Below are 14,807 nucleotides of genomic sequence, written 5' to 3'. Positions count from 1 at the left end.
GCATGCAGTTTACAAAAATGCGTTAAATATATTGCTTAGCATTGACAACTATTTCTCATTAATCTTAATAAAAATAAATTATGAGTGAATTAAATTAATCAACACACCCCGTTATTAATGTTGGAATTCATTGAAAATAAGGGTTGGCAAAACCAGATAGTTTTGATAGATATACCGTAGGGAACACTAATTTCACCAACGGGTGGTGCCAAACTCCAAAAAAATATAAAAAAAATAATTTTACCAAAAAACAGTTGCGTAAAATATGTTTTAAAATAGGTAAAAATAAAAATAGTAAAATAACCTGATTTCTCCGCCCGCGCGCCGTCTCCAACTTCGCCTAGTCATATTTTGAATAAAACTTATTCCAAATCCTAAATGTTGAATTAAAAATATATCAAACTTCTTAACTAAGCAAATAATGAGTCTGCAAACCTTACGTCATATTACAAATTTCAAATATGGAACGTCTATCAAGACATATTACTCACACAGGCAAAAGGGGCTTTAGTTTAGCTAAGTTTTTTACCTATAGTTTGTCAAAGGATTGTCTCATTTCAAACATAGACAGAGGGAATCATACTATCTTTGTCTTACACTTAGCACCCAAAAGAAAAGGATGAGTATAGTTTTTTTTTTGTTCTTATTTACTGCCAATTTGGTTTGACCAACTTTATAAAGAAATAAAGAAAAAATAAACTGAAATAAATATCATATACGAAGGAAAAAATTACCAAAGCCCCCAGTGTCCAGAGCTGGAAACTAAACTAAACTAAACTATAAACTGATATTTATTTCAGTTTATAGTTTAAATAGTAGTGTGTCTACTTGAAAAACCACAAATTAAAATATTTTCATAGAAAACAATTTAATTTGTTCTTAGAAGAAAAAATAAGTGTTGACCCGAGGGTACTCGATGTTTTATTATGGGCGCAGTCAAGTATAAAAGGAAGCTGTGTACCCATGGTCAGTGGGCGCGTCGTCCTGGAAGGAGTTGCTCCGGCGGTGGAACAGCTTGGGGCTGACGGAGTACTCGTGGCGCGGCGGGGCGGGGTGGTCGCGCGGCGGCGGCGGCGGGGGCGGGGACTCCGGCAGGGGGACGCGCAGCGCGCCCAGCGGGTCGTCGGCCAGCACCGGCGTGCGCGGGGACACTCTGCGATAATACTATATTGTTACAAAGGCCGGAATATAGGTTATTGACAGAAGTCTGAAAGAAATGGACGAGTGAAGCGAGGTCGTTAAGTAACAAGATTGACAGTTTAATTTTCAAAAAGTGCGCGATAATTCGACTTTGTAATTAATAGTAACAGAAAAGTTTCTAGGCGGTATGTAACGTCCGTCAATGCTATAAATACTACAAATCCATTGCCGAAAAGTTAAATTATCTTCGTTCCAAACTACGTTTATTATTTTAATTATAGGTCGCTATAATCTTTAATACTTTCCTTCTCTCTATAGGGTATTTGACTGTATTTAAAATAAATTATTTTCCACCATACAAAATTTTTTTAGACACAATTTCTATTTTAAAACCTGTATAAAACTATAAAGAGTAGGTAATTTGATCGTGACGTCACATGCCAGTGTTTGATATAAATTCCATAGTAGGAAATCGTTTTGGCAGTTCGAAAAAAGTGATTTGACTAGTAGTCAATTACCCTATTAGTACTTACTTGAGTGGAGACCCTTCGGGTTCCTCGGAAGGCTCGGCCGCCGCTTCTTCCTTTTCAGGCTCCTCGGGAAAACTCAGTGTTCGCGAACACCTAGACTTCACATTCGATGTACCTATAAATTAAATTTTATTCTACTTTAACTTTTTTCACTTGTTTTATTTCTCGCACTGAGGACTTAAGGTCGATAGACACATTCCTAAACAAGAACTTGTGAAGATGTTTCACGTTAGCATGCATGAATCCTTCCTTATAGGAGACGTCAGTGGTCGTCCTAATATAACGCGACTTCGCGATTATCGCAAGTTTGATCGCGCGTTCGCAAGAGAAAATTTGGCGCGACCTTAGAATAATCGCGTAGTCGCGGTATATTATAACGACCTCTAACCACACCGCATCGGACGAAAACTACGCACCCCCACGTACACATAAACCCAAACATGAATTCCTATAAGAGGCGTCACATCATACCGAACATTTTAACTCGTCATAATTTTTAAATTTGCTTGCGACTTGATTAGAGGGCTGACACCAAAACTATAATTATTTACGATACCAAGAAGACTAGATTATTCTAGATTTCGATAGTAACTACAAAGACTTACTGCTAGAAAACGATAGTCTCTGCAAGTTCTGTACAATTTGAGCGTCCCCAGCGAAGCTCTCGGACCGCGTCAATATTCGAAGGTCCGACGGACTGTCCGGGCTCACGTGTATTGTCTGAAACAAGTTTCAATAGGGTATTTGACTGTGTTTGAAAATTTTAAAATAGATTTTCATTAAGGGTAAAGGACTATGTGTCAAAATGGTGCAAAAACCGACAGAGTTGAGAGATCTCATTAGACCTTTATATCTACTATATTTCATTATATGGGCACCAAGCGGAATTTCATTGCAGAACTGAGATATTGGTGTTTTAGGCGAAATGTCGTCACCCTTATTACCTTAGCAATAGAGTCCACCGCCGGGCGAGCGCGGCAAACCATTCGCCGCGCTCGCCCGGCGGTACGCGAACATCTACCCTGGAGCAATTAATTTACTTACTTGGACTCTATTGCCAAGGTAATAAGGGTGACGACATTTTGCCTAAAACACCAATATCTCTGTTCTGCAATGGAATCTCGCTTGGTGCCCATATAACGAAATGAAGTACATAGAAATACCTATCTAATGACCTAACTACTGTTGGTTTTTGGACCAGGCTACATAGAAAGTTGCCCATGGTCATTTTGCTTAATCCTGTAGTGCATCAGCTGTTCTATAAGCCATTTAAGTCTTGGGGTTGGTTTTAGGGACATCCGTATAAGTGTAAATCAACGTATCTACAGACTGCTGAACTGACTCGACTCAATATTGGTGGTTGGTACTAGTCTGAATGATGATATTACCTGTCGTTTTTCAGGTATCGTAACGCTATTCGTTGTGTCATCATTTCCTAATGAATTACTTCTTGGTCGCGCCGCTTCACACAAGTCTGGGTTTGAAGGTAAACCTAGAAAAAATAAAATCTAAATGAGTTCCCCAAAATAGGTAGAGAGAGCAACCGCAGCCAATAGAAAGACATAATGCAAATCGCCACGACCTCATTTCTTGGGTTTCCGGGGCTTAATGTTTATTTTAATTGAGTATATTATTTATTTAAAAAAATTAATTCAATTTTTAATAATTAATTTTTATTCAATATTTTTTGTAAATGATTGACATGTAATATTAATATTATACAATAAATGATTTTGATTATTATGATTATGGTAAAGCAGTCACCTGATATGAGTATGCCGGCCGCGGTGGAGAGCGCATGCTTATGCGGCCTCGCGGGTTGTTGCTGGACGATGTTGCCTCGCCGCACTAGTGCCTCGAATGCTGATGACGCGGCTTCCATTTCGCGCGCACTCGCTGGGAACATATAAGTTAATTAGTATTCATCTTATTACTACAAATATCACACGGTATTTCTTCTCCGTCGAAATACTCGAGAGCAGTCGTGATCACGTTGAACGACGAACGATTCTACGCCAGTTCTCCCTGGCAGATGCTTCTCTGGCACGTGTTAAGTGGGGTGTTGATATGGGCTTTTATCTGATCCGGCCAACTCATTGGGGAAGGTCCTCTTGACCTACAGCCATTGACCCGTCCCTGAACAACAAGTCTCTCCATGGCCTGCTCTCCACGTCGCGTCACATGTCCGAAGTATTTGAGGATACGCGCTCTGACCGTAGCTGAGAGCCTCTTTCAAGTATGGAGATGTTTGTACGGTGTTGTGTCCAAGATACTAGTTAGAGTAAAATGGGAACCCCCATGTTACCACGAGTAACCACTCGTACCTACTTGCGCGAGCTGGCCCTCGTTTCATAATAAACTATGCAATGCAAAGAAAATACTGAGTATCTAAGAAAATATAAAATATACACAAAGCTTTTAAAAAAATGCCTTTACACTGCCAGACAGATATCGAATAGCCGCTTTATCAAATGTTCTAAAAATGCGGGTCGAGCATCTTGGCAAATAATAAAAAATAACTGCGATGTTCAGCTCAATACTAATGAAATCACTCAAATTGTATCGGATGGTAAAGCAATAGTCGACCCTAAAAGTGTAGCTGAAAAATTTAACGACTTTTTTATTGACATTACTAATAGAATACAAAAACAGGCGAAACAGTGTTATAGTATAGATCAAAGAAGAGATAGCTTATTCCTATACTCAGTAAGTACCGAAGACGTTATCAGAGCAATAAAGGCGTTAAACAACACGAAAGCCACGGGGTACGATGGGATATCTACTAAAGTCCTAAAATTATGCGCCACCTCGTTATCAGTACCTCTTAGTCACATAATAAATCTGTCTTTTTTGCAAGGTGTTTTCCTTGAACGGTTAAAATTATCAATAGTTAAACCACTTTATAAAAAGGGGCCTAAAACAGATTTAAATAATTACCGTCCTATCACCCTGATACCAGTCATCTCAAAGATTTTGGAGAAAATTATGTTCGCCAGGTTATCAAATTTTATAACTAAACATGAAATTTTGAGTGATTATCAGTTCGGTTTTAGAAAAAATTGTTCAACAACCTTAGCATGTTTTCACTTAATAAAAACTGTAATGGAAAGTTTAGACAGTAAAACTCCTATTGTAGCTGTATTACTAGACATGAGTAAGGCATTTGATTTTGTGAAACACGAATTATTATTAAATAGGCTATATAGATATGGCGTAAGAGGTCCTGCATTAGATTGGGTAGGCAGCTACCTCAAAGACAGAAAACAGTGTGTGGAAACTACAAATTTTCTTGGCAGAGATAAAATTACCTATAGATCCAGCTACAAAACTAACTTATATGGGGTACCACAGGGCAGTATATTAGGCCCACTGCTGTTCCTGTTGTATATAAATGATCTCCCGAAGGCTATGAAGCATAGTTGTTTACTCTTTGCAGACGATACTACACTACTTGTAAAATGTGACGATGTCGAATCATTTGAGCAAACCATTAATAACGCGATAACAGATATAGTAAATTGGCTTGATAGTAATAATTTAAATATTAATCCTAGTAAGACAAAAATCATACAATTCCAGACATATAAAAGTAAACATATTTCGATGAATATTACCTACCAGGACTCCCATATAGAGGAAGTACAGTCAACCGCATTTTTGGGATTGACCATAGATTGTTTTTGCAACTGGAAAGCTCATATCGACGGTTTACGAATTAAATTAGATCGTTTTGTATATGTCTTGCATCGTATTCGCAATGTAGTGTCGGAATCTACAGCTATGACAGCCTATCATGGATATGTTGCATCGCAATTAAGATATTGCATAATTATGTGGGGGAATTCAGTGGACTCAGACATAATTTTTAAGACCCAAAAAAAATGCATTAGGGCAGCATGTGGAGCCGACTTCCGAGAGCCCTGCAGACCATTGTTTACAAGCAAAAAAATATTGACATTACCCGCCATGTACATATACGAAATTTGTATTTTTGTTAGGGAAAACCTGTCTTGCTTTAAAACAATTACTATGACATCAAAACGAGGTGCTTATAGGAATAAACTTTTCATGCCGACGACAAATCTTTCACTTCCTAAGAAGAATGTCTATGGAATGGCAATACAAATATTTAATTATCTTACTGATAGTTTTAAGGAACTACCAATTAATTTATTTAAAAGGAAATTGTATAGACATTTAATGGAAAATTGCTATTATTCTATTGATGAGTTTTTGGAAAATTGTGACTTGTAAGCATGATAATCGTATTTATTTATAATTAAATTAATAATTTTAAATTCATAATATTACCAAGTAGGACATTAATTATCAATTTCATTTTCAATAATTTTTTGAGTGTTTAAAATTGTGCCATATAGATTATAACAATGCATGTATGTACATCTAGCTCTATGGGTAATAGTTAAGTTAAATTTAGGTATTGAATATTTGTACGCCCGACTATGGTAAAATAAGGAATGATAATGAAAACTTTGTATACCACCTGTTTTGTACCCTTATTTGTACAAATAAATATTTGATTGATTGATTGATTTTAAATCAATCAATTATCACATGACACTGTCGATTCGTTCTACATTTACTACATTTTCGGGTCGATAAGTAAGGATAGTAGTATCCATCCTTGTCGACCCGAAAATGTACAGAAAATTGTCAGTACCATGTGTAAATTACGTGGTGAAATAGGCGTCAGTATGCCCACCTAAAGGCAACGGAACGCATGCTGCGAAGGTTTACGCCCGACGCTATCACCGAGCGCCATATATTTGTTTTAATCTTCGACGATCGGCGTCTTCATCGACATGCGAAAACCATACATGTGCAATGACTGTAAGCTACGTTTATGTGTACCTTCGTCCAGACTAGTCCGGCTGTGTGCGGGTTCACACGCGGCCAAGGCGAGCCCGCTCAAGTCGCCGTCCATGGCCGCCGCGGATACCACTCGAGGCAGCGTGCCTACACCTGAAAACAGTATGATGGTTAGGCCAGTCTAGGGATGAAAATTCCGGAAAAAATCAAATGTTTTTAATGTAAGTGAAATATTGTAGAATGTAGTCTTATGTGATGGAAGCGTAACTTACTCCCAGCCGAGAGTCCCGAGCCGGCGGCGCGGCGGGCGCGCTGCGCGCCTGCCTTACGGAACAGAGCCGCGCCCACCACCGCTATGCGAAGCTTGTTCCACAGCAGTTGAGAACCACTGTCATATAATAAAAACTTGCATTCAAATTACAGATCACTTGCTACTATGATTCATGTAACAAATCATTTTAACCATAGACGATACGCGTCACGCTCTACGCCAGGGTGCGTAGCCAACGTGCAATCGTTAACTTTCCGTAGCGAACGAAACGCATCTGTCACTCACTGTCGCATGACTACGATACGCTACGGAGCGTTAACGATTGGCACGTTGGCTACGCGCCCAGGTCGCCTGTGACTGACATGGCTTGCTCAAAAAGGTCTGAGTTATGAACATAGCAGAATGCTGGACACTAATTGTAGAGGGCAACAGAAGTTTGTTTTATTGTATCAAAAGGATTTAATGAATGATATATGAATTTTCTCAAATGATTTTTACGCCTAAGACCCTAATCTGTTAAACAAAAGCCATTGTTTCTTTTGTGCGAGCAGTTAGCTCCCGTTTTGAGCGCGTGGCAAAGCAACAATGTCGTTTAAAAAGCGGCCGCATCGTGGTGGTTTTAAGGTTCAAATTTATGTAATAATATGAGCGCTCGCCTTCATTGAGGTGATCGATCGTCCTACATTACCAAAACATGTTACATGTACATAGATTTGAAACTTAAAACAACCACAATACAGCCGCTTTTTAAGCCTTTGGACGCCAATGACGGATGTATCGGCGTCGCAGGTCCAACGCCAAATACTGATTAATCCGTCACAGACCACAGAGCAACATATACCTACGTGCATGTGCATAAAGTTCAATTTCAGTTTTGACACCGGTGACGTGGCGTCCGAGTGACAGCTTTTGTGTTTGACACGGCGTCGAAAAGGTTAAACGACATTGTTGCTTTGCTACGCGCTCAAAACGGGAGCTGACCGTTCGCACAAAAGAAACAATGGCTTAGGTTTAACAGATTAGGGTCTTAGGCGTAAACATCATTTGAGAAAATTCATAGTATACCTGGGCATGTCGTGCGGCCACGGCGCCTCGAGCACGCATCGGTTGTAGTAGCCGTACGTGAGCGCGTTAGGCTGCAAGCCGGCGCGCTTCATCAGGAAGAGGAGACGCACGGCCAACACCGGTAGGGAGTGGATACCGCACAGTTGCATCATCACGCGGTAGCATACCTGGGGACAACATGTATAAACATAAAGAAAATAAGGCTAAGTGTAAGGCCTGAGTGACGCTTGTTCGGCGGGGCGTGCAGCGTGGCGACGGGCTCACAAGTGATGTGCAGTCTAGCAGTTCATAAGCTGCTGGAAGAGTGGCTTGTTCTTTGCCGCGGAGCAGCATCATTCGGCTCAGGAGCGAGAGGAATTAAAGGGTCGCCGCTGCTTAGTCTGGCAAATACCTCTTGTTAATGCTTTATAAATATTCTCACCTCGTCACAAGGAACTCGCAGCTTTGTTGCCTTCTCTAGCAGTTCATAAGCTGCTGTAAGAGTGGCTTGTTCTTTGCCCCGAAGCAGAATCATTCTGCTGGGTAGTGACAGGAAATAAAGAGAGTAGCACGCGCCGAGGAGACACTTGGCCCATGCTTCGGGTGACAGGCTGGCTTTGCGCGCCAATCTGGAGAAAAGAGGTAAGGTTAAAACCAAGAAGCTTATAAAATACTGGACTATTGCACGTCAAAAAAAAAATTAAAGGTTATTTGAATTTATAATACATCCCGAAATTTTATTTCATAAGTAACTATCGCGGTAACCGAAGACAATATTTTAATAGATTATACGAAGAAATGTAGTCATACAGGTTTAAAATCATATCAAATTTACGTGATCCGTATCAATAAGCAGTGGATTGTTGTAACATATTTATTTGGTGTACACGTCTTTTATAGTCCTAAACTGTAGAAACTTCGAGACGTTTTCTTGCATTTAAGATTTGATGAGTATGTAGGAGCAAAATGTGGTGGTATAGGTCAAGATTTTAATCTTTTACGCTTGCAGACCTCTGCAATGTGTTAAAATAGCAAAATTCCAATATAATTTATGGAAAGTATATCTAGTATTTTCCGATTACTCCTTCCGATGCTATCCGAGGGGTCTCTACAAAATAGTTAAGTTGTTTTACCTTTTTAAAGACATTGTAAAATTCTACTTGATTAAATGAAATTCTATTTTATTCTAAAGGGTAAAAACGGGACCCTATTACTAAGACTCCGCTGTCCGTCTGTGTATCTCATGAACCGTGATAGCTAGACAGTTGAAATGTTTACAGATGATGTATTTCTTTTGTCGCTATAACAACAAATATTAAAAAGTACGGAACCCTCGGTGCGCGAGTCCGACTCGCACTTAGCCGGTTTTTTTTTATCCAATCTGCTTTTTATCGATTCTCCATACCACCCCCCCCCCCATTTCACCCCCTTAAAGGATGACTTCTGGGATAAAAACTACCCTTTGTCCTTCGCCGGCACTCAAACTATCTCTATACTTAAATTTCAACTAAATCGGTTCAGCGGCACTATCGCATTTATAATATTAGTATGTACTAGCTTTTGCCCGCGACTTCGTCAGCCCAGACTTAGTAACCGCAGCTAGAGTAAGAATAGCGCCTGGAAAAAAAATCATAGCAATCTAAATTTGAGCATATTATGCACACAAATTAGCAGGCACTTCGTTAATTATCTTAATTCCACCCTGCTTTTTACTTTCTTAAGGGATGATTTTCGGGATAAAAACTATCCTATGTCCTTCTCAGAGACTCAACCTATCTCTATGCCAAATTTCATCTAAATCGGTTCAGCGGTTTAAGCGTGAAGAGGGAACACACAGACAGACTTTCGCATTTATAATATTAGTATGGAGTATGTATTAGAAGAAACAAACAGTATCCGTTAGTACCTCTGCGCCGCCGCGATCTCCTGCTTGGTGCGGCGCGCCATGGGGGACGCGTCGCCGAGCGACTCCGCCGACGCCAGCGCCGAGCGCGCGGCCGCCGACAGCGTCTGCAGGCCGCCGTGCCCGGCGCGACCCGACCCGCATGCGGCTAGCAGCGCTGGCTCCAGCGAGAACTTGGAGTAACTGTACGTTTCACCTGAGAAACTCACATATCGGTTTAAAGAAATTTATTGTCTAAGAAATTACAGAAATTTCACTTATAAGACAACTTATAAATAGCTAACTTAAAGTAATTATTTACAAATAACGCAATAAGCAAGCACTTATGATAATGTTTAACAATAAGCAATAAAATTGCATTTTCATGTGAACTAAAATTAAATACAAGAATAAAACTAAGAATCGACCCTAATGGTCTTAACGTAAGGTTTAGATTTAATTGGTTAGTAATAGGAATATATGAGGGTATATTTTTTGTTCGACTCATGACTGCCAGACTTGTTTACGGGGCAAGTTAAACGAGACCTTTAAGCAGTAGTTAATTATTGGTTATTGACAAAAGACAATTATGTATTTTAAATATTTATGTTTGTATGTAAGTTAATTATTGTCGTTTTAAGAACATTTTTTTTTATTTTACGCTTTTTGGTTTTTATTGTAATAGAACCAATGTATATGTATTATTTGAGATTAAATGGTTTTTATTGTAATAAAACCAATGTATATGTATTATTTGAGATGAAATAAGTATTATTTAGCCTGTTTTTATGCATATATTCATTTTATATTACGTTTTATGTAGTTATATTTTTTTAATGATTATTTTAATTTTATTATGTTAATTTGTTTAGCTTTTTGGATATACGGATTATTATTATTATTTTTTAATCTGCACATAAGTGAACTACGTACTACAGTCGCGGAAGCAGGTAAGGTACGTGATTAATATTATTTCATTTTGATGTGTTAACAATTTTATTTATTATTATATGTATGGTTTTTTTACTGGTATTTAGCTTAGATGGTAGATATTATGTTAACTGTTAACGGATATTGTTTGTAACATGTAATTTTAATTTGGAAAATTAAAATTATCTTCTAATAGATTGGTATAAACGTGGTCCAGGATCGTCTTGCATGTTGTCTCACGGGTGCAGTATTGTTCTTCGGTATTAACAATCTGAGCCGCGTTCGGTTAACCAAAGATAGATATAACTCCGTAATAGATGGATACAGTCTAAGGAAAAAACGTGCCTCGAAAATCACGAAAATTTGATTCTCGATCAGAGGGCGTCACTAGTTTTGGCCTACACTCGTATAGAGGGCGTTGACGGTTTCGTTTGTTATTTATAATTTTAACGCATATCAGTAAAGGAACATGGGTCAAAATCATAAAAATAATTAATGCAAATAAATAAATAAAAAAATCCATATTTAAATACATTTTATCGTATTTTTATAAATATTTATTTTTAGTTTTAAAGTGTGTCGACAGATGGCAGTGAATTTACTGGGGTTACAAAATTTACTATGACAGTACCGCTCTAGTATAAGTTACTCTATGGGTGGGTCATGCAAAGTCGAGTAACCAAATTGTGTAGGTAAGTTAACCCTTCGAACGCTTTATGCCATTAACAAACATCACTCAAACGCCAAGGTCCCGAAAACAAGGGAACTTATGTAAAACTTACTCAACAATGTGAAGGTTACTTTGACAGCGTCCGCTACACCTATAGTCGTCCATGGCGCTGTAGGCACGACTAGTAACGACAAGTTTAGGTGTTCTTGGCGTTCAAAAGGTTAATGACTTGTCGACGTCAAAATATTGCGGAAAAAAAACCGCTGTGCCTGCCTACCCTACTGTCCGCGCGCGAATTTCGTACACGGCTGAGGAATGTTGGGCGTCATGACATTAGCTGTGTCATTTTGCACACCCCCCCACTTCCTCAACCTTCGAATGCACGGAATTGGCGCGCGGACAGTAATATACTAAAATATGTATCTACGCCACAGCTAAAGTAATCTGCGCAACGCATGCAAGCACGGTAAAAGTACAAATTAGTTCTGTCCGTGAGTATTGCATCTTTAGATGCGCCCTTCCTCTTCCATAGTTACATACACTTTAGTAGACACACTAAGATCTCTATCGATAACACATGCCGTTAAATAGAAACACTCTTTTGTAAGTATAATTGTCCAGTTAAGCTGTTTATTGCCTCCATTAAAGTATATATAAATGCATAGTTACCATCGTCTAACGGGTTCGGCGGCAGCACGAACACAGTCCGCTCGGACGCGTTGCTCGTGTCCGTGCCCAGCAGTGAGCCGCTGTCTCCGCACGCGACCCTTTCTATACACTCGTCGAAGAACGGCAGTCCTTGGTCCACGTCGCATACGAACGAACGTTCTTCGATGAAACGAGTAAACATCTGCGTTCGCATCATTAGTGTGAAGAAGCGTTGTTGCGTCTGAAATGAAATATTAATATTGAAAAATTAAATTCGATTTAAAAACTTTTGACGATAATATTTACATTCATTTAGCTCCAAGCTGTCACGTGATCTGGATGACGTAACGAGGTGATAAACAAACGACTGTCGGTGCCAGAGGACCACCAGGTTTGACAACTTGTCTGTGCGTGTTTCTCACGCCGTGACGTCACGCGCTCCGATTTGCGTTTGCAGTCACGTGATGCTGGGCATTATTTTAAATACTTTTAATTATTTTAAATTAATTTATTACACATATTTACACTTACAAAATATGATTTTCAGCATTCCCTGCTATGGTAAAAACATAAATTTTTATATATTCGCGATTCATGTCAACATCCCTATTTTGCGACTGGGTAATTTAGGTACAACAACAAAATCCTCCACGGTCGTGCGATAATACGCACTGCAGCAGACGTATTAATATTGAAAAATTAAATTAGATTTAAAAACTTTTGACTATAATATATTTAGATTAATTTATCTCCTAAGAAACCTATAGGAGAGAGGTTAGGTTTACCTTGTCCCGAGACCGTATGAAGGCGTCCATATGAAATAGCGCATGAGGGTCCGTGGTCCCAACTGTGGGCGCCTTGGTGATGGGTATGAGGTACGCGCGGTAACCCTGCAGCGTCACCGCCATGAAACGGAGGAACGCTTCTTGGATCTCCAGTTCTAGAGCGTACTGAAAAATAAACGGGTTTTAGTACAACAACAGTAGGACACATTGGCTGATGATGAATAGGGAATATTACGCGAAACTCTGCGTACGTGGCGCCACTGCCACAATCTGAGGGTCTAACGCGAAACAAGAAAATTGAAATTTCGTTATATGACATATTTGTCACTCTTGCATATTCGAGCGATAAAGAGGCAGATAACGAAATTTCGGATTCGCGTTTCCCGGTAGGTCCTCTGTAAACAAACCGCCTTGATGCATCAATGTCATATTTTATTATCTCTGAAAACTTGTCATAAACCTGTTAAAGGTACCTACAGTATATATAAGTTACTCTATGGTTTACTAAAAAGGCTAGTGCTGCACTCTGTTGGCAGAACATTGCAGTAACATCCCCTATTTGAACCGCCAGTAATAAAAATCTTGCTAACACTAAATTAAGAGAATAAAAATTTGCCTAATTTGGGACACTAAATCTAGGTACAACAACAAAATCCTCCACGGTCGTGCGATAATATTAACACCGCAGCAGACGTATTATGGAAGGCGCTATCCATGTGACAGTATTTCATCGTCACAACGTCACTCTTAATTTAACATAGCGCGGTTAAAAGAGACACCTAGTTGCGAGAAACTCACTGGTATGAGCCGAGCCAGTGTTCTCACCACGGCTGCCAATTTGGAAGCCGCATGCCATATCTGTCGAGATCTTGTACTCGTCAAATACTAAATGATCACCAAATATTTCAGGATTCTCATATAACTTGATAGTAGTTGTTAAAGTAACCATTTGTAGTACTTCGTAACAATTTATTATACAAAAATACCTCTTTTTTTCTTCTTTGGAAGTCTCTGTCCAAACTCGTCGTGGGTTCGCCGTTGTATTTACTGTTTCCAGAATGGTGGACAGGTGATGCTAGAATATGAAAAATAAACATATATAATAATATTGTCTTCGGTTACCGCGATAGTTACTCATGAAATAAAACTATGAAAACGGATTATATCGCGTCACCCGTTGACCACGAACGCTGTATAGGGTTCGAAGAGTCGGGATGTATTATAAATTCAATATACGCGATGTAATCCGTTTTCATAGTTTTATTTCATATATAATAATAGCTTTATTTGACGTTCATAAGCGCATTGTAATATGCCTACTTGAATAAAAAACCACCTTTATTTAACACGTCCACTAACGCAAATAAAACGGTTCTAGTCTAGGGGACAACGTTGCGCGAAACGTATCCGTTTCGAAGCTACGTCGTGGACAGTCACATTTTAAACCCCAAGTAAATTGGCGCTTTAGATTAATATTGTCTACCTCATATTGACTATATCGGTGTATTAGCATAGACATAGAAATACATAATTTGGTAACTGTGCGGCGTCATTAATTTTCCATCGTTAACATTTTATGTACAGTCTCAGCTGAGCCTACAGCGCTATCTGTTTCAGCTCTCATTATGCAACTACAGTAATTTGTACGACTTTACGTATCTTAGGTGTTAGTATAATTAATTTTAGATGAAGAATGGCGATGATTCGATGAAAGTGTTTATAGTAATGGGAATGAATGAAAATGATTCGATGAAAGTGTTTATAGTAATGGGAATGAATGAAAAACCTATCTTACCCAACATACCCGGTCGTATATTGCTGTATAATACTTCTAAAGTTTGCCGTAAAGCTTTCGCTTGTCGTCTGGGTAACAGTTTGATTGATATGTGGCGCTGTGAATCGCATATCTGAAAAAAGTAAAGAAATACGATTTAAAAATCCGAATGCATATCCATAATCTGAGTGTATATCCCTAAACTCCCTAACCCTCTTAAAATAAAAAAGGCGTACATCCAGCATGCGTTGAGATGCATAATATAAATACTAAGTGGTGACGTTAACCCAGATCCACGACTAA

General features: G+C 38.9%; 1 protein-coding gene across 1 annotated transcript in view; it reads right to left on the bottom strand.

Annotated features, from left to right (window-relative positions):
* LOC134749035 (DENN domain-containing protein Crag) overlaps positions 1–14,807 on the bottom strand; it is a 59,558-nt gene that overhangs the window by 21,610 nt on the left and 23,141 nt on the right. The window contains exons 12-25 of the mRNA XM_063683929.1: positions 14,535–14,637; positions 13,717–13,805; positions 12,731–12,895; positions 11,967–12,186; positions 9,722–9,914; positions 8,258–8,444; positions 7,837–8,003; positions 6,773–6,888; positions 6,543–6,653; positions 3,435–3,566; positions 3,059–3,162; positions 2,276–2,390; positions 1,674–1,785; positions 962–1,153 (exon numbers count right to left, since the gene is read on the bottom strand). Coding sequence (XP_063539999.1) covers positions 962–1,153; positions 1,674–1,785; positions 2,276–2,390; positions 3,059–3,162; positions 3,435–3,566; positions 6,543–6,653; positions 6,773–6,888; positions 7,837–8,003; positions 8,258–8,444; positions 9,722–9,914; positions 11,967–12,186; positions 12,731–12,895; positions 13,717–13,805; positions 14,535–14,637 — 2,006 coding nt within the window. The remainder of the gene's footprint in view (positions 1–961; positions 1,154–1,673; positions 1,786–2,275; positions 2,391–3,058; positions 3,163–3,434; positions 3,567–6,542; positions 6,654–6,772; positions 6,889–7,836; positions 8,004–8,257; positions 8,445–9,721; positions 9,915–11,966; positions 12,187–12,730; positions 12,896–13,716; positions 13,806–14,534; positions 14,638–14,807) is intronic.

This window comes from Cydia strobilella, chromosome 17, assembly GCF_947568885.1.
Source record: "Cydia strobilella chromosome 17, ilCydStro3.1, whole genome shotgun sequence".
Lineage (NCBI taxonomy): Eukaryota > Metazoa > Arthropoda > Insecta > Lepidoptera > Tortricidae > Cydia > Cydia strobilella.
This window is presented reverse-complemented; position numbering and strand designations above follow the sequence as displayed.